The sequence below is a fragment of the Nuphar pumila genome, chromosome 5 (genome assembly GCF_984573655.1).
Source record: "Nuphar pumila chromosome 5, dmNupPumi1.hap1.1, whole genome shotgun sequence".
Lineage (NCBI taxonomy): Eukaryota > Viridiplantae > Streptophyta > Magnoliopsida > Nymphaeales > Nymphaeaceae > Nuphar > Nuphar pumila.
The window spans coordinates 119,555,601-119,582,044 of NC_143253.1; the positions used below are offsets into that span (position 1 = coordinate 119,555,601).

A 26,444-nucleotide genomic window follows, 5' to 3' on the forward strand; every position below is an offset into this window, starting at 1 on the left:
AGCCCTAGCTGGACTCCTAGTATGTGTTTTGGCCTAGTCCGCTGCCTTAGGCTCTTTTTCAAAAGACGTGGGATTGAGTCATTCATGTTGATCCCACTATAGTTTTGGGTCTTCAAACTGCCCTGACTAAGATTTGGATCCAAATCCAAAAAATGAATAGCTGCTAATTGGAAACCCTGGTCTAGATTAAGCACATGCAGATGACGTCATGCAGATGACGTTGTGTTGGGACACGTGTCCTATAACGAAAGGTGGATGAAATGTGTTCTCCCCTATTTATTAATTGCACTCTTACACTCCATATCAGTCCCAAGCAGATCAGCTCGCTCCCAATCTCCTCGTTGTCATCCCACAATGTCCAAGGTTGGGCAGAGAAAAAAAAAAACAAGGAAACTTTTACTTGTAAATTCGGGCTTGGCTAAGCCTTGGTCCTAGATGAAGTTTTTGCAGTTGGCGATGCTCAACTGCAGCTGCACTCATCAATGTTTATTTCAGGAGAGTGTCCAGGTGGAGAGCTCGAGAAGACAGTTACGCTAGTATCCCCTTGCTTCAAGGGCCCATACGCTCGTATTTTGACTGATCGAGTCACGCCTTGGCCTTTACTTGCTGAGTCTATTGGACTTGCAACTGGACCCAGGCCAAGCCGGATTAAGAGCCTAGCAGAGTTTGAGAGCGATCAGACATGAACTTGCATAGTCCCAGACTGGACCAGGTGTCTAACACTCAGAGTACATGGACATGGCTTCTGAGCGCCTGCGTCCCAGTCTTTAAGAGTAGTAGTAGTAGTCATTAGCGGTGCATTTTTATTGCTGAGAGCATGATTTGGATGGGGCCCATGCCAGATCCCTGTTTTTTCAGAGGGTCTCACATCCTCACTTTGAAGAAACAAGAGGAGAAGGGCAGGGTGGATAGGGGGATATGGTTGGTTTGGCCAGATCTCTCTCTCTCTCTCTCTCACACACACACACACACACACACACACACACACATATATATATATATATATATATATATATATATATATATATATATATATATATATATATATATATATGTGTGTGTGTGTGACCATAAGTGCTACAGTGGTTTGTAGGTCTAAATGTCACTTTGTTTTCTTTTCCTTTTTGGTTTTTGGCTGTTTTTTAATGAAACTAACCATACATGTTTTTCTTAGTGATAATTGGCTCCTAGATCGTCGAATTACAACACATAGGCAGGTTTGGTTTTCATAAAGCTTTAAAAATCATTGGCATACAATGTATGATATTTTCTAGGGTCATAAACTCTTGTTTTTCATAAAAAAATCACAATTCAAAAGCTGATGCCTACTATTTTTTAGACTCTGAATCCATCTATGAAGTCTAATTGGATCAAAATAATTTGCACCATAGTGACTGAAAGGTGTTTGTACATACAGCAGCAAACATTTTTTTATATATATAATGCGTTAGTTATGTATGCGTATCCTAAGTCTTTTACCCATAAAAAAGAAAAAAAAAAGCGACATCTGAGGAAGGTATCGTTTGATAACAATTTTACAAACAGTTTTCTGATTATGACATAACCATTTCTCTGTTACCTTCTGTAAATTTCAGGTTTACTCAATAGTGATCAAGGCAAAATTAGATTGCTTGCGTTGTCACGAGAAGATCAATAAAGCAATATGCTCTATTTGTATTTGTGGTTGGTTTTCCTCTTTTTTTTTTAGTTAGCAAAAGAGTTTTGTCTATTGTTTTATATGAATATGAATTTGTTGATTTTGCTTAATTAACCATTTAGTTAACCAATGTTTTTTCCTATAACAGAGATCCATAGCAAGAGTTTTGATGAGAAGGCAAATACGATAACCATTACCGGAATGTTTGATCCACAAAAGATCATCAAAAAAATATGCCGGAAAGCCGGCAAGTGCGTCCTGAGTTTCGAAGTATTGGAGGTAGTAAAGACGCTGGATTCTGGTGGCAACAAGCCCAAATCCAGCAGTGATAGCACTAGTAACAAGAAGGATCCACCACCTCCAGCTGCACAAAAAAAAGAGGTAGCTGAGGGGACCCAGAAGAAAGGTAAGGAAGGGGACAAAGTTGGCATAAAAGAAAAAGACAAGGGCGATAACGAGAAGAAGGTTCCCCAATCGCCAGAGGTGGTGGGGCCAATAGTGGTGGTGGTGATCCCTCCCCCAGCCCCAGCACCGCCTCCACCGGATCCAAAACCGGTACCAAAACCACAACCAGAAGTCATTGCATATGCACCACCAGTCCTAGGTGCACCGGTGGGTTGGGACCATTGCGGGCCATGTCATTGTGGGTGCCACTACCGGCCTTGCCGACCCGAGCACGAGGCGCGGCCTTGCACATGCGGTTGCAGATGCCGGAGCGATCCGTGTTCCGGTGATGGCCATGGGTATTCTAGTCATTGTGTGGTTTTCAGTGAAGAAGACTCGGTATGCAAAACCATGTAAATGATTCGTATGTGCTGTGTGGAGTGTACGGTTTGATGAACTACAATGGACTCCATAGGCGTTTCTAGTTAGCCGGTGTGCAAGTTGAAAGAATGGAATAAAGGGATCATTCATATATATATAATTGTTAATTTATCAAGGGACTGTATTGATACTTTTAATAGGGACTTATCTTTGTACTTTCGGGAGCACTATACTCTCTACTAGAAACTAGAAAGTCATGGCTGCAGGTATTATTTAGCCAATCAGGCCTGTAAATGGGTTTGTTATGGTTTATTTAGTGAAAATATGCTTTGGTTCTAATTGTTTTGATATTGCTTTTTTTTTAATTGTGAAGTTTTGATACGAAACCTGCCCATGAAGCCTCCTATCTATTTTCATTTAATGCACGTTTTCTACGGCTCTACCACAAGGATAAATGGTGGTAGTGGTACTGCTACACGACTTACATAGATCTAAGCTTCAAAAGCAAAATCTAACCTTTGTATGATGTCTAGATGTTTTATTTACTATTTTCATGTGATTTTTATGTTATTTTTAAACCACCCTTATTTTCATGAATTGTGAACTGTTGATTTTTATCATCTAAAAAATGAACCTTGTGTTTTCGACATAATAAAACCTCAGAACATAGTAAATAAACCATACTACATTCAATACACATCTAGATCTAACAAGAGTGTGTACCACCGTAAGGTATCATAGTACATAACCATTATATATTTCTTTAAATCCTATTCTTGGAGATGAGGGTGTTGTGCTCAGAGCTGCTGTTAGATTTAGATAGTTCTTTCTTTAAATCCTATTCTTTGGACTTGTTGGCCAACTAGAGGTGCATTTTACATCAAAGAGCAGCATGTATACTGTAACGCTAGCCCGGGCAGTCAGCTAGGTTTAAGATCGATTGAGCTTTTCAATATGACGTAATATATAGTGAGAGAGAGTATCGATAAACTAAAATTACATTGAGAACTACCACCCAGGTGGTATCCCGCCAAGCTGAAGTCCCAGCTTCGAATCCCTCTGCCACATAGGGCTTAAGAGATATCTGGTAGGGTCTGCCTAACCCCAGCTTGCCTATTAAAACAGAAATTACATTGCGAACCGTACTAAAGTACTGTCCGCTATTGCAGATACTGTGGGGGCGATTACTCATTCAGCAAACCGATGTCGAGAATGGCCAATAACGAAGGATGAGGTCCCGCGGCCAGTGGAAGAGGGATGGGAACAGGTGAAGGTGACCCGTAGACAATCTTGTCACGGCAAGATCAGGTCGAACTAGAGGGAGGTCACGACGAAGGGGAGTGAAGACATGGAGGAGAACGACAGGAACTCAGGCGAGCTTCCCAGCCCGAAGGACGCTGCGACACGGTCGGAGGCTTCAGCACGACACGCCTCTAGCGGCGAGAAATCACGACAGGATCCCCGTTCACAGGGTCACTCGAGCTTAGGCACTGTCGCCGGAAAAACCACCCCAACTAGGTCGTTGGAGGCGATCACGACGAAACCTCGTGAAAACTGTGTCCAAACGGTAGAGGACACGGTGATGCATCATCATGAGGGGTGCCTCCTCCAAGAGGAAGAGGACATTGGGAAGGCCATAGAAAGTGATGGGACAGTGCTGTCAGTTGATAGCAAGCAACAAAAGTGGCACAACCACAAAAAGGAGAAAGCAATTGGTCCTGGACAACTGTGAGGAGGGTGGCCCAATTCACATGGCAAAATGAGCAACATGGCTCGTAGTTTCGAGCGAGTCGTTTGGATAGCGATATGTTGAAACACGGCGCATTAAACGGCTAAGTCAAAGATTATTTAGGATTCTTTGGTCAAAGATTATCGTGGCTGTTACGATAAAAATTGTAAATCCAGCAAGATATTCTATCGTGGTTGACTGGTTGTTATGATAAACTTTGTAATTCCAGCGAGATATCTTAATCTTGCTGGATATTTTTTTTGTTTTTTGTGCTTATCTCCTCTATGCACCCTCTATGGATACCTTGCATGCATGTTTGGGTATTTGATATATGAAACATAGAGAGTGACTTAGCTGTTTCGTGAATGTAGGTTTACAAGACTGAACCACTTTAAATTTGTGTTTGCTTTGTAGTTTTTTGCTTTTCAATTTATATCATGGTATCAAAGTAAGATTGCTAAAGGCACAATAAAGACATTTACGTCTTCAATACTCAGAAAATGATGATTCAAGAACATGTCAGTCCAAATTTCAAAATCATGAATGTGGCTCTGAATGGTTTCAATTATTTACAATGGTCCAAAGCAAAATAAAATTGAGTTATGTATCTGAAAAAAAAAATGAAACCCGATTTAAGTGATGAATGAGAATCAAATAACCATCTTCTAATGTCATGGTTACTTAATTCTATAGAGCCTAAGATTGCTAATGGTTTTTGTTTTTAAATACGGTTGAAGAAATATGGAAGGCTGCTAAAGGAATGTTAGAAGAACAATATAATATCGCAAGAATATTCCAAATAACTCAAGAATTATGCAGCCTTAAAAAAAAACAGTCAAACCGCATTTAGTGAATTTTATGCAAAAATCAAAGGTCTATAGGATGAGTTGGACTCATACACCATAAGTTTTAGTAACCCATTAGATGCTCAAAAACAAAAAGAACATAAACAAAATTTTCAAATGTTAGCCTGTCTGAGACCCGAATACGAGAATTTGAAAAGCCAAATTCTTATGACTCAATCGTTACCTTAATTAAACATAGTTTGCTCATTAATTATGAGAGAAGAAGCCCGAAGGCATGTAATGAACTAAGAGGATAATGTAGATATCTCAAAAGAACATGAAAAAAATGTCTTTATGATAAACAAGAATGAACCAAGGCAACAAATCTCAAACAATAAAAACTGGGAGAAAAGAGTTAAATGCTCACATTGTAAAAAAGTGGGACATATCCACGAAAATTGTTGGTTTCTTATCGGAAAGCCAGAAAATATGAGAAATAAAAATAGAGATCGTGAGCCGTTCACTATTGAGAGTTTGACGCATCTACTCCAAATCCTTGGGAAAAACGACAACAATAAGGCAACTTCAAAAACCATTGAGAATGCCGCTCATTCTGCTCCTTCAGGTATAGCTTCTAACTCTCAATGAATTATAGATTCTGGAGCTTCTCAATATATGGCAAATAGCAAAACAGTTTTACATAATGAAAATCTTATCAACAATAGTTCCATTTCCTTAGCCGATGGATCCAAAATTAAAATCACCGGTTTTGGTCATAAATATTTTTTTGGCTACGGTCCTAGCAAAGCCCTTATTATACCCACATTAGCCTCTAATCCCTTGTCGGTATCTCAAATCACCAAGGCTACTAATTGCAATGTGGTTTTTTCTTCGACTGACATTGTTTTTCAGGACTGACAGACCAGGAGGATGATTGGTGAAGGAAAGTGCATTAACAATCTTTATATTTTAAGTGAAAATTAGAATCATAGAGCGTTAATGACTGCAAAGAAGCATAATGGAGAATTGTGGCATCATCATCTTGGTCATCCATTGAAAAAGATATTGAAATCTCTTATTCCTGAAGTCAAATTTGATATTTCTTTATGTGACATTTGTCGGTATGCAAAACTCAGTAGATTACCCTTTCCATTAACTGAAAATCTTTCTAGTAAACCCTTTCAGTTAGTTCATTATGATGTTTGGGGACCAGCCCCTATGGTCTCTAATAGCGGTTTCAAATATTATATTACTTTCATTGATGATTTTTCAAAGTGCATTTGGATCTACCTTATGAAATCTAAAGATGAAGCTGACTATTTTTAAAGAATTTTATAAATTTGTGGAAACTCAGTTTGATTTTAAAATCAAAGCTCTTTGAACAAACAATGAGAAAGAATACAAAAATTAGGCCTTTGATGACTTTGAGAAGGCTCATGGCATTGATCACCAAACCATGTGTGTTGAAACCCCTCAACAAAATGAGGTCACAGAAAGAAAAAATCGTCATCTTCTTGAAGTCACACATGCTATTATGATTCAAAGCAACATTCCTAATTTTTTTTGGAATGAAGCTATTTTGACAACCTGCAACTTGATAAATAGGCTGCCTTAAAAAAACCTTCAAGGAAAGTCTCATCTAGAAATTTTGAAAGGAAGGAAAATCAAAATGGAATATTTACTCACTTTTGGATGCGAAGTTTTTGTGTGGATTTCACCCCATCACCGTGATAAACTCAATCCTTGTGCTAAGAAATGAATTTTTTTTTGTTACTCTTTGACTCAAAAAGGATATAAATGTTTTGACATAAAAAACTCAAAAATGCTTATTTCAAGAGATGTCAACTTCAATGAAAAAAGGTTGTATTTCTCACAACAAAATTATGAAAATAAAATAAAAAATAAAAACCCGATTTTTTCAACTTGGGAAGTATGCACGATTTTGTTCTCAAACATAGGTCTCCTGAAGATTCTCATGAGAATACGGAATCTAATCAAGAGGACGATCCTGTCCCTGTTCATGAACCGCCTCTTCGAAGGTTTGAGCACACTTTAAGACCTCCCACTCGATTTCAAGATTTCATTACATATTTGGTTGCTCATCCTTTAGAAAAACATATATCTTATGATAAGTTGTCACTAGGGTATGTTGCATATCTAAGTCAAATTGATCAGCGTGAGCCCACGTCTTTTCAAGAGGCCAAAACTTAATAAATGTGATTTAGAGCTATGGAGGAAGAGTTAGATGCTCTTCATAAAAATCAAACCTAGGAGGTTGTTTCACAACCTATTGGACAAAAAATTGCAGGATGTCGATGGGTCTATAAAATCAAATATAAGAGTGATGGGACAATTAAGAGGTACAAGGCTTGTCTAGTAGCTAAACGATATACCCAAACTCACAGGATCGACTATACCGAGACCTTTGCCCCTGTGGCAAAAATGAATACTCTTAGAATTCTTATTTCTGTGGCATGTAACCTTGAATGGGATATATTTCAACTTGACGTTAAAATGGTTTTCTTCAAGGAGAGCTTGAAGAAGAAGTATATATGGAGTTACTTCCAGGGCATCTCGATGAAGGAAAACCAAATGTTGTGTGTAAGTTAAGGAAGGCTATTTATGGTCTAAAATAGTCACCACGAGCATGGTATTCTAAGCTAAGCTCTGCTCTTAAAAAAAGGGGTTTTCTTCGAAGCACTAACGACAATACTTTATTATTAAAAAAATTGATCTCGATATCACTGTGGTCTTGGTCTATGTGGATGATATAGTCATAATCGAAAATCACAAAGAGGAAATTACTAGAACTAAGAAATACTTACATAAAGTTTTTGACATCAAAGACTTGGGAAGGCTAGAATACTTTCTTTGGATTGAGTTTACATATTAAAAAAAAGGCATTTTTTTGTCACAAAGAAAATACACATTGGATATTCTCAAGGAAACATGCAAGGTTGGAGCCAAAGCAGTTGAAACTCCATGTGAAATAGGAAAAAAGGCTGACAGGCTTAAGGGGGACCCTATAGAGGACAATGACATATATCAACGACTGGTAGAAAGGCTTATTTATCTTACTGTAACCCATTCTGATATAACCTACATCGTCAACCAAGCAAGTCAAGCCATGCACGCCCCTACACACAGTGATCTTAAAGCTGTTGAGAGAATTTTGAAATATCTTAAACGATCTCCTAGTCAAGGCTTATGGTACAAGAAATTTGGGCATTGTGATATAGTTGGATACTCCGATGCAGACTGGGCAGTGGATGTTCAAGATAGACGATCCACTATGGGCTTCTGTATTTTTGTAGGAAGAAATATCATTTCCTGGAAAAGCAAAAAGCAGAATATGGTTTCTCGATCCATCGCAGATGCAAAATATAGACTTATGACTTTAACAACAAGTGAAATCACATGGACAAGAATGGTGCTAGATGATCTGGGAATTCAGAATAAATCTTCAATTTCTATGTACTGTGACAATCAAGTCGCGATTCATATAGCCACAAATCATGTTTTTCATGAACGAACAAAACATATTGAAATTGATTGCCATTATGTTCGTGTGAAGGTTCAAAACCGTGAAATTCAAACTCTATTCACAGAAAGTTCAAATCAGCTGGCTGATGCATTGACAAAAAGTCTATATCGTGAACAATTTTTTAGCATCATAAACAAGTGGGGCTGCTATGATATCTTCACCCCATTTGAGGGGGAGTGTTGAAACACGACATTTTGAATGGCTAAGTCAAAGATTGCCTAGGATTCTTTGGTCAAAGATTATCGTGGTTGTTATGATAAGCATTGTAAATCCAACAAGATATCTATCGTGGTTGTTATGATAAGCATTGTAAATCCAGCAAGATATCCTAATCTTGGTGAATATTTTTCTGTTTTTTGTTCTTATCTCCTCTGCGCACCCCTCTATAAATACCTTGTATCTCTGGTTGTTTGATATATGAAACATAGAGAGTGACTTAGCTGTTTCGTGGATGTAGGTCTACAAGAGACCAAACCACGTTAAATTCGTGTCTGCTTGATATTCTTTTGCTTTTCAATTCATATCAAGCTCTGGTGAATGAAAGTTAGATTAACAAATTCCCTAACTCCAAGGTGTGAATCATGCCTCGATCTATCTCGGATCATAATAAGCTATTTCTTACTAGCCTGTCAAGACAACAAGTGGCATCATCCTTTAAATTCTTCACATTCTGGACCCTTAAAGTCGATTATGAAGAAGTTGTGAAGTCCTGTAAGGAAAATGAAGTGAGGGAGTGCCCTATGTACATACTAGTAGCTAAGCTGGAGGCGGTCAAGAAGGGCCTCAGGAAGTGGGATATCTCATCCAAAATCAAGGCAGTTGGGAAAGAATTAGAAAAATGACAAGTAGAGCAGAGACATGAGACTTAGACAAAATCAGAAAAGTGCTTCACCTACGAGATGAACTCCAACTATTGCATCAAATGGAAGATGAAATGTGAAAAAAAATTGTGATGCAGGTGGCTAAGGAGGGGGATAGAAACACAAGTTTTTTTCATGCTTTAGTTAACAATAATACAATGAGAGATAGCATCACAGTTATAATTAGGGAGGTTGGACTGGAAATGAAGGGAAATGAGGACATAAAAAGAGAGGCAGTAGCATTCTTTACAAGATTATTCAACAAAGAGTCATTGTCCACAGAAACAATAGAAGGGCTAGATGAACCGAAAGTGACAGAAGGAGAAAACACTATGATGACAACAAAGCTAAAAGAGATCAAAATCAAACAAGTGGTCCTTGAACTTGACCCTGAAAGTGCACCAGGCCCAGATGTTTTTTTAGGGGTTTTCTTTCAGAAGTATTGGAACATAACGGGTGATGGTGTTTGTAAAGTAGTGGGTAATTTCTTCAAAACTAGGAAGCTTCTAAAAAGGGTCAACCTTACCAACATAGTTTTGATCTCCAAGGTGGAGAGAGCTTATAATAAATTCGGTTAATTTAGGCCAATAAGTCTGTGTAATTTTGTTTACAAGGTAATCACAAAAATTGTGTTCAATAGAATGCGAGGAGTATAAGAAAGAATTATCAGTGGCAAACAGAGGGCCTTCTTGGAAGGGAGGTTCATCCAAGATAGCATCATTCTTGCCCATGAAATAATTGACTTGATGGCAACAGGAAAAAAGAAAAAGCATTATGTTCAAAGCTAACATTGCAAAAGCTTATTACAAAAATTGGGTTTGCGGAAAGTTGGATGGCAATCATTAGTCACAAGAAGCAATCAAGTTATTTTTGTTGGTTAATGTTCAAAATAGTAGGCAAAGAGCATCCAATGGTCACGTCAAATTAGAGTTCAAGTGTGGATATAATGGATAAGTGCATCCAATGCTCACATTGGGTTAGAGTTCAAGAAGGCAGAGCATCCAAAGCTCATGTATGTTGAGTCCTCAAAAATAGGGGTTGGTTTTTAGTAAAGTCTAGAAAAACTGAAATAGTGGTTCGACGTGTATGGTGGAGCAGTTGTTGCTCCTATTTTTATGCTTGTCTTCTTATTTTCATGCTATGTTCTCTTTTTAAATAGGGGTCCTTTTGCATACATTAAGCATTGTAGAAAAATCAAGTTGAAATAGCGAGTAAAATGAAAAGGTTGTTTTTTTTATACAGTTGTCGTGTTTCCTATTTTTCTCTTGGTTGCCATTTTTTTTATGTGTTTGGTTATATTGCAGATATAGCCTTCAATTCTTGGTATCATAGCCAGGTTGCAATCTAAGCTGGGCATTTCATAAAAAATGCAGTAGGAGCATTGTTGAAGCAAGGAGTTCATGTAGACATGGAGTTTTGAAGTATATTCTCTGAGTAAAATTGGTATGGAAAACAATTCCAATACTCTCAACTTATCCCAATCATTAATACTGATTTTTGATGGCGAGAATTACGAATTCTGAAATATTAAAATGAAGACTTTTTTTTATCTCACAAGACCTTTGGGAGTTGGTTGAGAATGGTTACGTAGATATTGAAGGAATGAAGGCAGACGAAAAAATTGATGTAAAAAAAGCTCAAAGGAAGGATGCAAAGGCATTGTTAGTATTACAGCAGACTTTGTCTGAAACCATCTTTCCAATAATTTCCAATGCTATAAAGTCAAAAGATGCGTGGCAACCCTTGAAGCAAAAATTTTATGGGGATAAGAAGATCACAACAGTTAAACTTCAAACCTTAAGAAGAGAGTTTGAAACGTTTTCTATGAAAACCAATGAGTCTATTCAAAAGTTCTTTTTTAGGCTCTCTACAATTGTAAATCAAATGAAAACTTTTGGTAAAGTCTTAGATGATAAAAAAGTAGTGAAAAAGGTTTTGAGGTGTCTACCTTCTAAATTTGACCATGTTGTTACTGCCATGAAAGAGTCCAAGGATTTGTCTGTGTACTCTATTGATGAACTAATGGGGTCTTTTTTAGCCCATGAGCATCGTATAAACAGGTCATCAGAAAAAATGTTGGAGCAGACCTTTTAAACTAAGGTAGAAATTTCAAAAGAAAAAAATAGCCAGTGTGATCAAAGGAGTGAAGGAAGAGGTCGATGACGATGAGGTCTTAGAGGAACCTTTCGTGGACGTGGTAGAGGTCGAGGAAGATTTTATGATACTTCTCAAAGGAATGAAGAAATAGAAAAATGTAATCAAAATCAATTCTTTAGAGGAAAGCAGTGTTATTTTTGTAAGAGATTTGGTTATATTGAAGCCAGATGTTTTGAAAAGGCAAAGCAACAAACAAATTTTGCATATGAAAATGAAAATTTATTTTTTGCAAACATGAATGCTAACTGTTGCAAAAGTGAAATGTGGTTTGTAGACAGTGGTTGTAGTAATCATATGACCGATGATAAGAGTCTCTTCAAAAATATTGATGAGACCGTGAAATTGAATATGTGGCTCAGAGACAATAATAAACTAGACGTCAATGGCAGAGGAACAGTGGCTATCAAAACAAAATTAGGTAATGAACGATACAGTCAAGACGTGTATTATGTTCCTGGTTTGCCCAGAACTTACTTACTGTAGGGCAATTGGTTAAAAAAGGCTACACTCTTTTATTTGGAAATGATGTCTGTGAGATTAAAAACAAGAATGGTGTAGTTCTTGTAAAAAACAACATGGTCCAAAATAAAATGTTTTCACTTGAAACAATCAAGATAGATGGTTGTGCCTTTATGACAAATTATCTTGATCAATCTAAGTTATGGCATATGAGGTATGAGCATCTTTATTTTAATGGTTTGAAACTCTTACATCAGAAAAATATGGTGGTTGATTTTCCAACCATTGATTGTACAAATGAGGTATGTGAATGGTGTGTTTATGGTAAAAACACCAATTATCATTTTCAGTTGGGAAGACATGGAGAGTTAAACAACCTCTTAAATTAGTTCATGCTAATATATGTGGCCCCATGAGAACTCCTTCATTAAATAATAGCAAATATTTTTTGCTTTTTACTTACGATTTTACTAGAATGAGTTGGGTGTACTTTCTTACTCATAAATCTCATGCAATTGATAGATTTAAGGAATTCAAGTCCCTTGTGGAAAATGAAAGAAGGAAAACTATAAAAATATTATGCACAGATAGAGGAGGAGAATTCTTATCTGATGAGTTTGATTTATTTTGCAAAGACCATGGTATTCACAGACAGTTGACAGTAAGAAAGACCCCACAATAAAACAGAGTGGCTGAAAGAAAAAATCATACAGTGGTGAAAATGACACGCAACATGCTAAATGAAAAACAGATGCCTAATGATTTTTGGGCAAAAGCCATCAATACAACAGTGCATATTTTAAATATCTCTCCAACAAAGGCAGTTCGAAACAAAACTCAATATGAGGCCTGGTGGAATCGAAAACCAAATATAAGTATGTTGAGAGTGTTTGGATGTGTAGCATATGCCTTGATTGATTCTTTGGAAAGAACTAAGTTAGATAAAAAGAGTGAAAAATGTATTTTTGTTGGTTATAGTAATGAGACTAAAGGGTATCTTCTTTGTAATCCTACTTCTAAAAAAATGATTATAAGGAGGGACGTCATTTTTTATGAAAAAGCTCGTTGGGAATGAGCTAACAATGAAACCTTAAAGTTGCAAATTGATGAAGTTGCAGCAAAATCAAATCATTTTGATGCCAATGTAGCATCATCATCAGAAGCGTTAGGCATGGGAGATGAATTTACAAAAGATCACACTATTGAAAACATTGAGTGCACACTTGATGATGAGACTTCTCCCAAAAAGGTACGCTCCCTTAAAGATATTTATAAATGTGCTTTTGCTTTTGTTGTAGTAGAACCATCATTGTATGATGAAGTATGTGCAAATAAAAATTGGATAGATGCAATGAAAGAAGAAATGGAGGTCATTAAAAAGAATGATACATGGAAGCTTTCCGATTTACCACCCGAAAAAAGAGTCAAAGTAAAGTGGGTCTACAAGGTCAAATATGATACTGATGGCAATGTGAAAAAATATAAGGCAAGGTTAGTTGCTAGAGGATTTGTACAAAAATATGAAATTGATTTTACCAAAACTTTTTTACCTGTTGCAAGATTTGAAACAGTCAGAATCGTTCTTGCAATTACAACTCAATTTAAATGAAAGGTTTATCAATTTGACGTTAAAGCTGTATTTTTAAATAGTTTTCTCAATAAAATTGTGTATGTTAACCAGCTACCTGGATTTGTTATTAAAGGAAAAGAAGAAAAAGTTTATACATTAAAAAGGCTTTATACGGGCTAAAACAAGCCCCACATGCTTGGTATAGTCGCCTTGATAATTTTTTTCATCAAAATGGTTTTCAAAGAAGTGATAGTGAACCTACACTCTATGTCAAAGTGAATGAGAAAGAATTGCTTATAGTCAGTGTTTATGTAGATGATATTATCTAAACCGGTTCTTCATATAAACTTATTACAAAATTTAAAGATAGTATGATGAAGGAGTTTGAAATGTCAGATTTGGGATTGTTATATTTTTTCTTGGCCTTCATATCGTGCAATCTGATGAAGGGATTCTCATATCTCAAGAGAAGTATGTATTGGATCTTCTCAAAAGGGAAAAAATGTTGAATTGCAAAGTTTGTGCAACTTTGATGAATTAAAATAAAAATTTGAGTTTGGAAGATGGAATGGCAAGAGCAAATGAAAGGTATTTTAGAAGCCTGGTCGATGGATTGATATACTTAACGCACACTCGGCCAAACATCACATTTTAAATCAGTATGATCTCAAGATTTATGCACAATCCATTCGTGCAACACTTAGGTGCAATAAAAAGGATTCTTCGTTATATCTGGGCAACAACCAATTATGGAATTTTTTATAAGTATGTTACTGACTTTAATTTACTTAGATATACTGACAGTGATTGGGCAGGTTCAATGGACGATCGGAAAAGCATAAATGGTTTTGTGTTCGATTTTGGCTCAGGCGCTGTGTCGTGGTGCTCAAAAAAGCAAAAGTCAATAGCTTTATCATCCTCAGAAGCAGGATATATTACTGCTACATCTGCTACCCATCAAGAGATCTGGATGAGGTGTGTTTTGAACAATTTGCATGTGGAACAAAAACTTCCAACTAAGCTCTATTGTGATAATAAGTCTATAATTTTCATTGCCAAAAATCCTACCTTTCATAGTAGAACAAATCACATTGAGCTTAGATATCATTTTATAAGAGATGCAATTGAAAAATATGAAATAGTGCTGAAGCACTGCTCTACAAATGAATAAGTTGCGATGGTTTTACAAAGGCCTTGTCATCCTCAAAATTTCTGGTGTTCAGAGAATCCGTGGGTATGCAGGAATTTTCACGTCAAGGGGAAGGATTTCCAAGCAATAGAGGTATAAGGCAAGGGGATCATATGTCTCCCTACCTTTTACTGATGGTGATGGAAAGGTTATCAAGATTAATGAATCATGAGGAGAACAAAGGAATGATAACTCCTGTCAAAGTGAAAGATTTTCATTGACATCTGACGATGCTTTATTTTTTTTCCAAGACTTCTGGAACAACATTAGGTTTTTTCTCACTCTAATGGAAATATTTGAAAGAGTGTCGGGTCTCCAGATAAGTAAAGAGAAATCCATCCTCATACTTTTAACATCTCCCCCATAAGAACAAATCAAATCCACCAAGGGAGTGGGTGGCAAGCAAAGACTCTTTTAGTGCCACACTTGGGCCTTCCATTGTTCAAAGGTGCCTTAAAAAAGATGATGCACAAGAAACTGGTAGAAAATTTTCGAGCAAAATTGAAATCATGGAACAATAAGCTCCTATCAATGGCAGCCAAGATAGTCTTAACCAGGATAGTCTTACTTTCCTTCCCATTGTATTGGATAAGTTGTTTTTAGATTCCTAGTGCTATCATTATAGAGATCAAGAAAAGTATGCGCAAATTCTTGTGGTATGAGGATGAGGCTCACAAACACGTCCACCTGCTTAATTGGAACCAAGTTTGTAAACCCAGGTCAGAAGGAGGTTTTGATATCAAGGGAATTGAAGATATCAATATTGTTGTTCTCACCAAGCAAGCCCGATTGCTCTGCCAACAACAAGCCACACCATGGACCACACTAGTCAAGGCCAAATACTCATAAAGAATCTATGTGGGTGCCAAGAAAGAGTCAAATAACCTCCTGTGGATGGAAGGGGGTCAGGATTGGAGCTGTGAGTTTAAAAGGAGGGCATTAGATGGGATATGGGGGCAGGTAGATCGATCAGATTCTGGTTTGACCCTTGGTTGTCTAGGGGTCCTCTCATCCTACAACCGAAACACGAGAATGTTTTGTAACACAAGCCAGGCACGAGAAGGCGACAATGTGTTGTAAAACTGGATAAAAAACAAGGCGGAAACCTCGATCGGAGACGAAGGCAAAGTTTGGGTTGATAATGGGAGCTACTGTTACAGCAGATGGCGCAGGAGTTTAATGAATAGGGAACGTCTCCACTTTAAATAGTTAACATCAAACTTTCTGGATGGAGGACTTTTTTGTCCTTTTCTCGAACCGTAGTTTCCCAACTTTTGAATGAAGGATATTTTTGTCATTTCCTTGAACCGTCATTTCAGGGTAAGAAAAGCAAGTAAGGGTGATTAAGTCTTTGCAACAGCACCAGAGTCCGATGCAAAGTTATGTCATCATACACGAGAATACGAGCCCCATGCGCGTAAATACGTGGTGCTCATTCAACCCCCCGAACACAGACGTGGGATTCAGTGAATCATCGGGGGCGAACATACACCACCCTCCCCTATACAACACCCTTCCTAACGTCTCTCAAAGGCCATAGACCCCAATTCTCACCCCAACATCAAGCTGATGGATGTGAGGGTGCACCTCCCCCCGACTACCATGTGAGAGGTTGAGAGGCAAGTATGGCAGTCAGGAAGAGAAGACGAGCTTCAATGGATACCGTCAGGCAGGTTTTTGATGAGAAGTGCTTGGGATATGGTGAGAGAAAAAGGGCAACAAGACCCCGTGTTCAAAAAGGTTTGGAACAACAAAGCCCCACTTAGAGCAACGGTCATCCCAAGGTTAGCAGTAGGAGGTAAATTGCTCACTCAATACCAACTCTAAAATTTGGGATTCCAAATGCCCAGTAGGTGTGTACTTTGCAAAAAGGAGACAAATAACCACCTATGTCTGCAATGTTCCTGGGTTGTTCACATATGGAAATCAGTTTCCAATCTGCTTGAGAAACATTGGAAACCAGACATAAGCGTAAAAGAGGAGTTGATTAGATGAATGGGAAGAAAATTCAAAGAAAAAGAGATCCAAGAATGTTGGGATAAAGCATTCCATGTAGTCATATGGATGATATGGAGGAAAAGGAATGAGATAACCTTTTAGGAGAGTGTCAAGTCTCAGCAACAAGTAATGAAAGATGTGGTGCATGTTGTGACAGAGCAGGTGATGTGCACCCTAAGCAAGTCAGAACACCTGGTGGCGAACAGATGGAGCCACCTTCGACACTCGGAACCCCCCTACAGGATGGAAAAAGGTAAACATTTAAAGGTTTTGCAAGGAGGAATGGCACATGGGGTGCAAAGTGCCCGGTCAGTTTTTTGAACCTGAAGGCAATTGAAAGCCAAGATTAGGGATGGCAGTGGAGTGGGGCGGGGCGGGGCGGGGGACAAGGTCTCCACCCCCGCCCCACCTCAAGATTTTATCCTCCACCCCCGGCGGGGATGGATTTTATCCTCCACCCCCGCCTTCATCCCCGTTTCATGTCCTCCATCCCTGGTTCAAACTGGGATGAGGGGGGGCAGGGCGGGGAAAAGTGCACGTCCATCCCCGCCTCCATCCCCGGATGGGGATGGATTTTAACCTTCGTCCCCGCCTCCATCCCCGTTTCATACCCTTCATCCCCGGTCCAAACGGGGCTAGGCGGGGTGGGGCCCCGCTTTCCCACGGTCCACTGCCATCCCTAAGCCAAGACACTTTTTTTTTTCAAAAAAGTAACTTTATGAATCCAATAAATTTACCTTTTTGAGCTCAAAAGTGATCATGCAATTTTTTTTTTTAAAACTTCACTTTTTAATAGAATTTTAATAATTCATCTAGTGTTAAACCCAACTAATTTAATGTTAGATTAACCCCTATATATTTGGGCATCTTTATCATTTTGGCTGACCAAACATTAATATGCAATTAACTCAGTTTAGGACCAAGCGTGCATTGCATGACAAAGATGACTATCACAGGCTGGTCAGTTAGGCTGTAATTTGTAAATAACCGATAAGTTGGTTATTTTTGCAATTTTCGTTCATTCCATTGAAATTGTTCGCTCATATTCCGAACCAGGACTAGGGATGGTTGCAGTAGACAATCATATGTAATGATTCCTCAGTTATATAGAGTCACCCCACCTTGAAAGAAAACTCTTAAATTTGCATGCTAAAACTGTTTTATGACGTACAGGATTTGATTATTTTAGATTAAAGGGAGATGATCCATTATATCCACTAATGAACCCTTTTGTAGCCCCAGGTCCACACCTACTGGGTTAGGTGAAGTTGTAACCAGTATTTTTTTTTAATTGATATTTATCAAGTGGTGGAGATCGAGAGAGATTGGTGGTTAAAATCCCTTAGCCACCCCTTTCATGTTTATTTTTATGTTCTTGTTAGAGACACTTGACTCAAAAGAAAACATTAATCAATTTGGTTTTGTCTATTTCAACTGAAAAGAAAGGGGGGGAAATAGAATGGTAAAGGCAAACATGTCTGCCATGAACTTCAAGACAGCACCTACAAAAGGATAAAAAAAAATGCTATCCTATGTGCCTCTACATCATTAGGCATGATTTTGATAAAGAACGAGTTCTTTGGAACAATCTAACAGCATGAGTCTTTGAGGTTTATATTACGAAAACCATAGAATAAATGAATCATTTTGGACAAACAATTAGTTGTCTTTTTCTCCGTAAGGTGATGTCATTTGTCACAATTATCAAGTGGTGGGGATCGAGAGAGATTGGTGGTTAAAACCCCTTAGCCACCCCTTTCATGTTTATTTTTATGTTCATGTTAGAAACACTTTAGACTCAAAAGAAAACCTTAATCAATTCGGTTTTGCCTATTTCAACAGCATGAGTTTTTGAGTTTATATTATGAAAACCATAGAATAAATGAATCATTTTGGACAAACAATTAGTTGTCTTTTTCTCCAAGAACCTCAAGAATCAAAGAAATGTGGCAACTTCAATGATTTGACAATTGCCCAAATAAAGAAGGTTGTTTCACAAATATTAAAAGTCACTCCATCTACATCTGGTGTCGCCTTAGTTTTTAGATTCAAGACCCTCTTTTCATATGACTCATAACGAGTCTCTATTATCCGATTGTACTAATTTAGAATTTTCATGTGTGTCAACCGTGGATGGTACTTCTTTGAAAGTTAAAAATATAGAAAATCTCAACGATATTTCAAAAAAAAAATTTATTACAAATGTGAGGGTTATTCTAAAATTAGATTTAAACTTTTTTTTGGTATCTCAAATTTTGGATTATAGGTGTAAAGTATTTTCTCATCTAAGTCTTGTTTGGTGCAGAATCTTTAGTTAGGAAAGCTGATTGGGCAAAACCATAGAAGAGATCTTTACTATATAGATTCCTTATGTTTACCTAAAAACTCTTTTTGTAATTATATCAAATAAATTAATTTAGATCTTTAGCATAAAAAATTAGGACATCCAAGTATATCCTAATTATCTCTTTTTTCATTTTTGAAAAAAAATTATAAGGATACAAAATTTGTATGTGAATATTGTATACTTGAAAAAATGCAAATGATGCATTTTGGATATAGAACTTCTTTGACTAATAAAATTCTTGAATTAGTGCATTCGAATGTATGTGACCTGCTCCAGTTATGTCAAAAGGTGGTTATTCATACTATTTTACATTCATAGATGATTTTAGTAGACACACTTGGATCTACTTCCTTAAAATCAAATCCAAAGTTTTTTCGTGTATTAAAAATTTTCATAATCTTGTTAAAAATCAATTTAAAACAAATATTAAAATCTTTCACTCTGACTCAAGGGGAGAGTTTCTTTCAAATGACTTTCAATTCTGTTTAAAAACTCACGATATTTTACACAAAAAATCTTGTCTTAGGACCCTCTAACAAAATGGTATTTTTGAAAGAAAACGGCATTGTATTATTGAAACTACTAAGACTCTACTCATTTCAAAAGAAATTTCAAAAAAAAATTAGGCCGAAGCCGCTCACACCACAGTCTATTTAATAAATAGAATGTCTTCTCAAACTTTGAAAAACAAATCTTCAATTGAAAAACTCTTTAAAATTTCTCTCGATTTGAAAAGATTGAGAGTCTTCGGATGTAAATGTTTTGTGCTTCTTGAAAAATATAACAAACTCTCTCCTAAAGCTATAAAATGTGTTTTTCTTTGATATGATGAAAATAAAAAATGCTATCGATGCTATGATTAAAAAAAATGATAAACTTTATGTCTCTAGAAATGTAACATTTCTTAAAAATAAAAATAAATTTGATCTTGAAAAACCTAAGAAAGAATTCGAGTATGCCTTCTTGTTTGATTTAGTACCTAAGCCCAATAATAAAATTATTGATAATGACAATAATGATAATGTTGAGTCAAATAATGGGCTAAGTGAAGAAAGAGAACCAACTCATAATCTTATACAATACTCTATACAAGATAATGGAGAGCATCCATGTGCTTTTAAGAAGTATAGTCAACCAATAAATATTGAAGAATCTAGCGTTAAAAGATCTCAACGAATACATAGGCCTACAAATAGGGTTGTCTCCTATGAATCCTTCACTCCAAACTATAAATCATGTCTTTTAGCAATTCATTCATATCATGAACCATCTAATTATAAAGAAGCCAAAAACATAAAAGAATTGCTAGAAGTTGTGAAAATAGAATTAAATGCATTATATAAAGCCCATACTTGTGAAGTCCAACATCTTCCTAAGGAAAAGAAGACAATAGGATGTAAATGGGTATTTAAAAAGATATTTTTAAGAATATGGAATAGATTATGAAGAAACATTTGCTCTGGTAGCTCGCATGATCACAGTTAAGACTCTAATTGCAATAGCATCCATTAGAAAATGACCTATATATCAGTTTGATGTTAAGAATGTTTTTTTAAATGAAATTTTAAATGAAAATTTAAATGAAGAAGTTTCCATGGACCCTCCCTCTGGTCTGACTATTGAAAATGAAATAGTTATTCGTCTTCAAAAAACTTTGTATGAGCTTAAACAAGCTACTAAAGCATGGTAGGATCGTTTTAGTGAAACTATGCTGAATTTTGGATTGAAGTCCTGTTATATTGACACTACTCTTTTTATGAGATCTACATGTACCTCACTTATTATATTGTTTTTATATATTGATGATATGAACTAAGAATGATCAGAAGGAAATTGAAGAAATTAAAATTATGCTTAAGAAATCTTTTAATATAACTGACCTTGGTATTTTGAGATATTTTTTAGGTATTAAAGTAGCATTTCCGCCAAGGAAACACATTTTGTCTCAAATTAAGTTTGAAGCTAATATTGTTACACGATCAAGAATCATAGATACAAAATATGTTGATACACCTTACGTAATAAATGTTAAAATGAGATTTAAAAATGGAGTCTCATTAAATGATCCAACTCCTTATAGGCAACTTGTTGGATCACTAATGTACTTATCTATTACTAGGTCAGACATTGCGCATGCAATGTATACTGCAAGTCAGTTTCAACATGTGCCTACAATAGTTCACGAGTTTTTTATTACAAATATTTTGATGCATAAAAAAAACTATACTTATCATCTTTAAATTTTATTACTTATATTGATTCTGGCTAGAGAGAAGATCCTAATAATCGTCACTCAACTACAACTTTTTGTTTATTTATAGACGATTCCCTCATTTCCTGAAGATGTAAAAGGAACATAAAGTGTCTTTATCATCCACAAAAGCTGAATATAGGACAATGACTACGACAACAACTGAGGTTATGTGAATGAGATCCTTACTCTCATATATGGGTGTTGATGTTTCTAAACATTCAAAGTTATGTTATGATAATAAAAATACCACGTATATAGCCGGCAATCATACATTTCATGAACGAACAAAACATATCGAGATGGATTGTCACTATGTTCGAGAAGAATACTTGAAGGGACAATTATTTTACCATATGTTAAGTCTGAGTTTCAGATTGTGGATTTCTTTACCAAAGCTCTTCCTCTACCATGTTTTTTGTTTCTTTTTAACAAACTTTTGGAGATCTCACCATAAGTTTGAGGGAGTATGTTAAAATATATTGTATATAAATATATACATGGCTACATATATGTACTTGATATATGTATATTTATATATTCATATAAATATATGTATATCAGGAGCATTTTGGTCTTTTATAAATATCGGTCACTAGGGACTATAGTAATTTAGTTAGGTCTTTTTATATTTTTCTTTTGCTTTTTTTTTTTTTTTACGACAGTCCAACGACTAGTTAGACTGCCTACTCTCCTTGTTTTGGTGCATGTAGAAGCTCTATAAATAGAGCACTTTGTAACGATTTTAAATGTTTTTCAAAGCATATTTGTGAAATACAAAAGCTTCTTATTCTCTTTGTATTCTTTGTGATTTTTTATCTCTTTTGTGAGATTTATATTGATCTCTAGTGATCATATCGTGAGTGTGCACTTGTGTAGCCCTTCGCTGGCATTGTGATTGTGCACACCTTTATTCATTTCATGTATATCACTAACCAAAGGTATTCTCCAGCTAATAGCATCCAAAAGGACTGTATTTCTTCCTCCCATCTACAAGAAAACATACAAAAAGATAGTGTATATTTATAGTTAGATCATATAGAAGGTTATAAAGTCACGTGTAACATGACAGTGAAAAAACACACTGCAGCTGCTGAACTCAGGTTTCTAATGGCCATAAGATAGAGCCAGGGTTGATCTGGGGCCATCCGTAACAAGTTGCCCTTGGTCCAGCCCAAGTTGGCCATTGTGCATGTACAGTACACAGGTAATTCACTGAAACAGCCTTCAGTAATTCAACAAGGATACCATTCTCTTTGACATTAATTTTCAACGAGACATTGGCCAGATACTGCATGCTAACTTTAAGCACGTGCCTTGTAAGACAGCACTGAGATATTAAGCCTAGATCAGTTTCACATATTCGTTTGAGATCACCTGCAAAATGACCGACATGTTTTCAGCTTTTTATCAATTGAGTTAGGTTGTATGTATCAACTTGGAGTACCAAGCAGTGCAAGTAGGAAAGCAAGAACTTTTGCCATACAAAGAGCCATTGTTATCAGGTAATATGGCTAAGAGGAGTTCCAACTCTTTCCCCTTGAGTTTGTTCATAGATGCATTATATATATGTTTAAGGGCCTTCTGTACTTGATCAGGTCTGGCTGCATATATCGGAATCACAGGTTCGGGATTGAACTCCTACAATAAAAAGAACAAGAAAAACTTCATTATAATTACATTTTACACAACAAATTTAACTCTAAAATGCAGGACAATGACACAACTTGAGAATCGTGTCCCACAAGGTTGGGTCCAGGTGGCAGGCGCCATCAAGTTGTAAAGACTTGTATGGAACATACAAGAAGCAGGGATTTTCAACCAATCCACAAGTCCACAACCATGTCCAGATGGAATTGCACAGGTGCCATTCTTCATTGATGGCTTTTCAGTACATTATCATAAAAGAATACAGAGCTACCAAGGTCCGAAAATTTGATAAAGTTACCAAGCCAGACACTTGACACATTTGTGCCAGCTCATTACAAAAACTCTGCGCTACACTCTCCTGAACACTCCATGAAAAGTTGATACAAGCCCAATGGCTGAATTTACTCCCACTGATCATTTTCTGTTGTGAAAGAGAAAGAAGAGCAAATGTCATGAGGCAATTGGTATGTAGATGTGCATCACCTGATCTGCAAAAAAAAATACTCGCATCACTTTATGACTAGCAAGGTTGTCCAATGAGGAACTAAACAGGAAAATGTAAAACTGGTACCGATTCGGTATAATATAAGAGCTAGATCTACAGAATGGTACTATGCGGGTGAAAGGGTTTCAGATTAAAATGCTACCAGGGCTATTTCACCAAATTTTACAACAAAACTGTGAGAGAATTAAATAAATAAAAGAAACCATAGAAAAATCTTGTTTAAACAATCATTACCGGGAACTCCAATTAATGAGCCATCAGGACCTGCTGCTCTTGAGTTCAGTACAGCATTTATTTCACCTTTTATGTCCTGTTTCGCCATTCATCTAGAAAAAGGTGGAAGGAAGAGAAAAAAACTGTTTCACCATATGTTACACACCTGTGTAGGTACTGGTAGTTGCTGGTTCCGTGCTTGGACTTGCTGAAGAGCAGGTGACATGCCTCCAGAGGTCCCATGTAGCACTAGCCTAAAAATGATAGCGATTTTGCAACAGAAATTTAGTGACATAATTAAGCTCAGTGGCATTGCAATTATCACATTTATGTCCAGAAATCCAAAAGAGACAGAACAAAAGAAACATGAAAACCAAGAAACATCACAAGAAAAATTAGCAAAGAACAACAGAGAAAAATATGTAGTCAAATATTCTCAGGACATGCAGTTTATCTCAAAGACTAGAGGCCAAAATGGCTTTCAAAATATGGAATGGTGAAGACAACTTTTAGGAATGCATGCAATGTAACTGAATTCTTATTCACTGAAAACATGGGCACACAAAAATGAATGTATACTTCCATACAGGAACATTTTAACATTAATGAAAAGGTTAACAAGTCGACAATATAAGTGCCGGAAATGAGAAATGCCATACCCTGTAAGTTGCGGAGGTGCCCCTGTTGGCTTCAACATTGAAGCATGATTTGGATCTGACAATTGACCCACAGTATCACCATACCTTTGCTGTGGCACACAACAATGATATTATCAACTAAAACTGACACGCAAGAGTTCAAAGCATGATGCGTTTTGTTTTTGAGCGCTGACCGTCTATCACGTCCATCAATGCCTGTGATGGACGGTCAGTGCCATTAAGCATGGGTCAAGCATCTATGCATTAAGCACCTATGCACTATATATATATATATATATATATATATATATATATATATATATATTTGTATTTGTATGTGTGTGGATCATCTTACCTCTTTTTTCATTAGGTTATGTTAAGACCCCTCTAAAATTCAAACTTTCAAGTAATTTTTTCTTGATTTGAATCATTAGATGTGTTTATCAAGAACATGTATTTGATTAAGATTTTTTATGTTCAGATGTGTATTTTAAAGAGGTACAAAAATCAATAGTTGCTATTATATTAAAATTTGATGATAAAATATTTACATTTTTATATCAAATCAATTCCAAAGAAAGCTTATTTCTTATTAAATAAGCAATGATAAACATATTTAATAGCTCACATCAAACAAAAAATACTTGAAAGTATGATTTTAGAGTTTGATCCAACACAAAAAGGGTAGGATGTCCCCATTCTCTCTCTCTCTCTCTCTCTATATATATATATATATATATATATATATATATATATATATATATAAAAGTTTCTGGTGCAAATATACGTACAGTATCAATGAGTTGGAATGAGAAGTATCTTATTTTTAGCATTTTTCCAGTGAATCTAACCTTACTACATGGTCTGGTTTGGTGGGGATCAACTTTCAAATGTCCAAAATATGATGTGTGTACATGTTTTTTTGGTGATTCAAAAATCAATGGCTGAAAATGCACTGAATTTTTGACAACTGAAAAAAAAAATTAATAAATACAATCCAAGGGTTGATACCTAACAATTTGACTGAAACAAAAAGAAACAAGATGGTGCTTTGGCTGCCGTTCATCGCATGGATGAACAGGATCCAATGCAGCTCATCAAAGCTTTATCTGACCTCTCTCTCTCTCTCATGGGATCCTTGATTTGAGATCCACTGTTTGAACAGCATCTGATCTTGGCATAGGTACATACCACATCAGCGCATATCATCCTGCCTTGGATCCTCAAACATGAGATTTGAATGCGCCTTGAGGCGAGGCGCGCACACTTTATTTTGTTGGTCAAATGAGGGTCAAAGCCCTCATTTGACCAACATTAACCCGGACCCGAGTCCGACCCAGACCCGTATTCTCGAAGGTTCGAGAGAACCTGTGTCTTTAAAAAAGACATAGGCACCTCGGGCGAGGGGAAAAAGCCCTCGCCCCCTTCTCTCTCCACTCCGTCCCCCGCGACCGCTTTTGCCGACAACCACCCACCACCGGTCATCGCCTCTTCCACCTTCTTTCCTCTGCTGAGAAGGCGTCGGTGACCCACCAGCCACCACCATCTTCTTTTCTCTGTTGCGAGGGCGCCAGCGACTCACCGCCACCGCCGTCCGTTCCGGCGACCTCGACCGACATCCCCAACGCGGCCTTTCCTTTGCATTTTCCGGTGACGTCAGAGTCGCCGCCGCCAGGTAAACCCCTCTTCTTTACTTCTTCTTCTCCGTGAGGGGTCGACCGACAGGGGGGCAGAGCCCCCTGTCATCGCCAGGGGGTTACCCCTGCCTTTCTTTTGGGGTCGACCGACAGGGGGGCGGAGCCCCCTGTCGTCGTCTCTCTTCGACAGGGGTTCCCCCCCCCCCCTCTGTTTTTCTCTCTTGGTCGACCGACAGGGGAGCGGAGCCCCTGTCGTCGGCCGGGGGGGGGGGGACTCACCCCCCCCCTTCCTCTTTCTTTGGGTCGACCGGCAGTGGGCTTCGCCCCCTGTCGCTTTCTTTTTCGGTAGGGAGCTCCACCCCTTGTTGCTCACTTTGTCGTTAGGCAGGGGGCTCTGCACCCCCTGTCCTTCTTGCTTTGCCGGCAGGGGGCTCCACCCCCCTGCCATTTGCCTTGTCGACGAGGGGGCTCTGCTCCCCCCTGTCCTTTT

The 26,444-nt window shown here is 37.3% G+C and overlaps 2 protein-coding genes across 2 annotated transcripts; one reads left to right on the forward strand and one right to left on the reverse strand.

Moving 5' to 3' along the window:
* Positions 1–313: 313 nt before the first annotated feature.
* On the forward strand, positions 314–2,761 carry LOC149838369 (uncharacterized). Its single transcript, XM_090007681.1, has 3 exons — positions 314–363; positions 1,596–1,683; positions 1,806–2,761. The coding sequence occupies exons 1-3, from the start codon at positions 355–357 to the stop codon at positions 2,456–2,458; spliced, it is 750 nt and encodes a 249-aa protein (XP_089863807.1). The 5' UTR covers positions 314–354; the 3' UTR covers positions 2,459–2,761.
* A 19,822-nt stretch (positions 2,762–22,583) lies between these two features.
* Positions 22,584–23,922, reverse strand: LOC149838370 (protein argonaute PNH1-like). The gene is made up of 4 exons (XM_090008235.1): positions 23,846–23,922; positions 23,260–23,449; positions 22,798–22,952; positions 22,584–22,688 (listed from the first exon to the last, which is right to left on the reverse strand). The coding sequence occupies exons 1-4, from the start codon at positions 23,920–23,922 to the stop codon at positions 22,685–22,687; spliced, it is 426 nt and encodes a 141-aa protein (XP_089864361.1). The 3' UTR covers positions 22,584–22,684.
* Between the last annotated feature and the right edge of the window lie 2,522 nt (positions 23,923–26,444).

Excerpts from the sequence above, each read along its gene's own strand:
- LOC149838369 (XM_090007681.1), top strand. Across the intron at positions 1,684-1,805 it reads ATGCTCTATTTGTATTTGTG|AGATCCATAGCAAGAGTTTT; the intron begins GTTGGTTTTCCT and ends TTCCTATAACAG.
- LOC149838370 (XM_090008235.1), bottom strand. The coding sequence starts at position 23,922 with ATGGGACCTCTGGAGGCATGTCACCTGCTCTTCAGCAAGTCCAAGCAC. Across the intron at positions 23,450-23,845 it reads AACTACCAGTACCTACACAG|ATCAGGTGATGCACATCTAC; the intron begins GTGTGTAACATA and ends TTTTTTTTGCAG. Across the intron at positions 22,953-23,259 it reads TGTGTCAAGTGTCTGGCTTG|GAGTTCAATCCCGAACCTGT; the intron begins GTAACTTTATCA and ends TTTTTATTGTAG.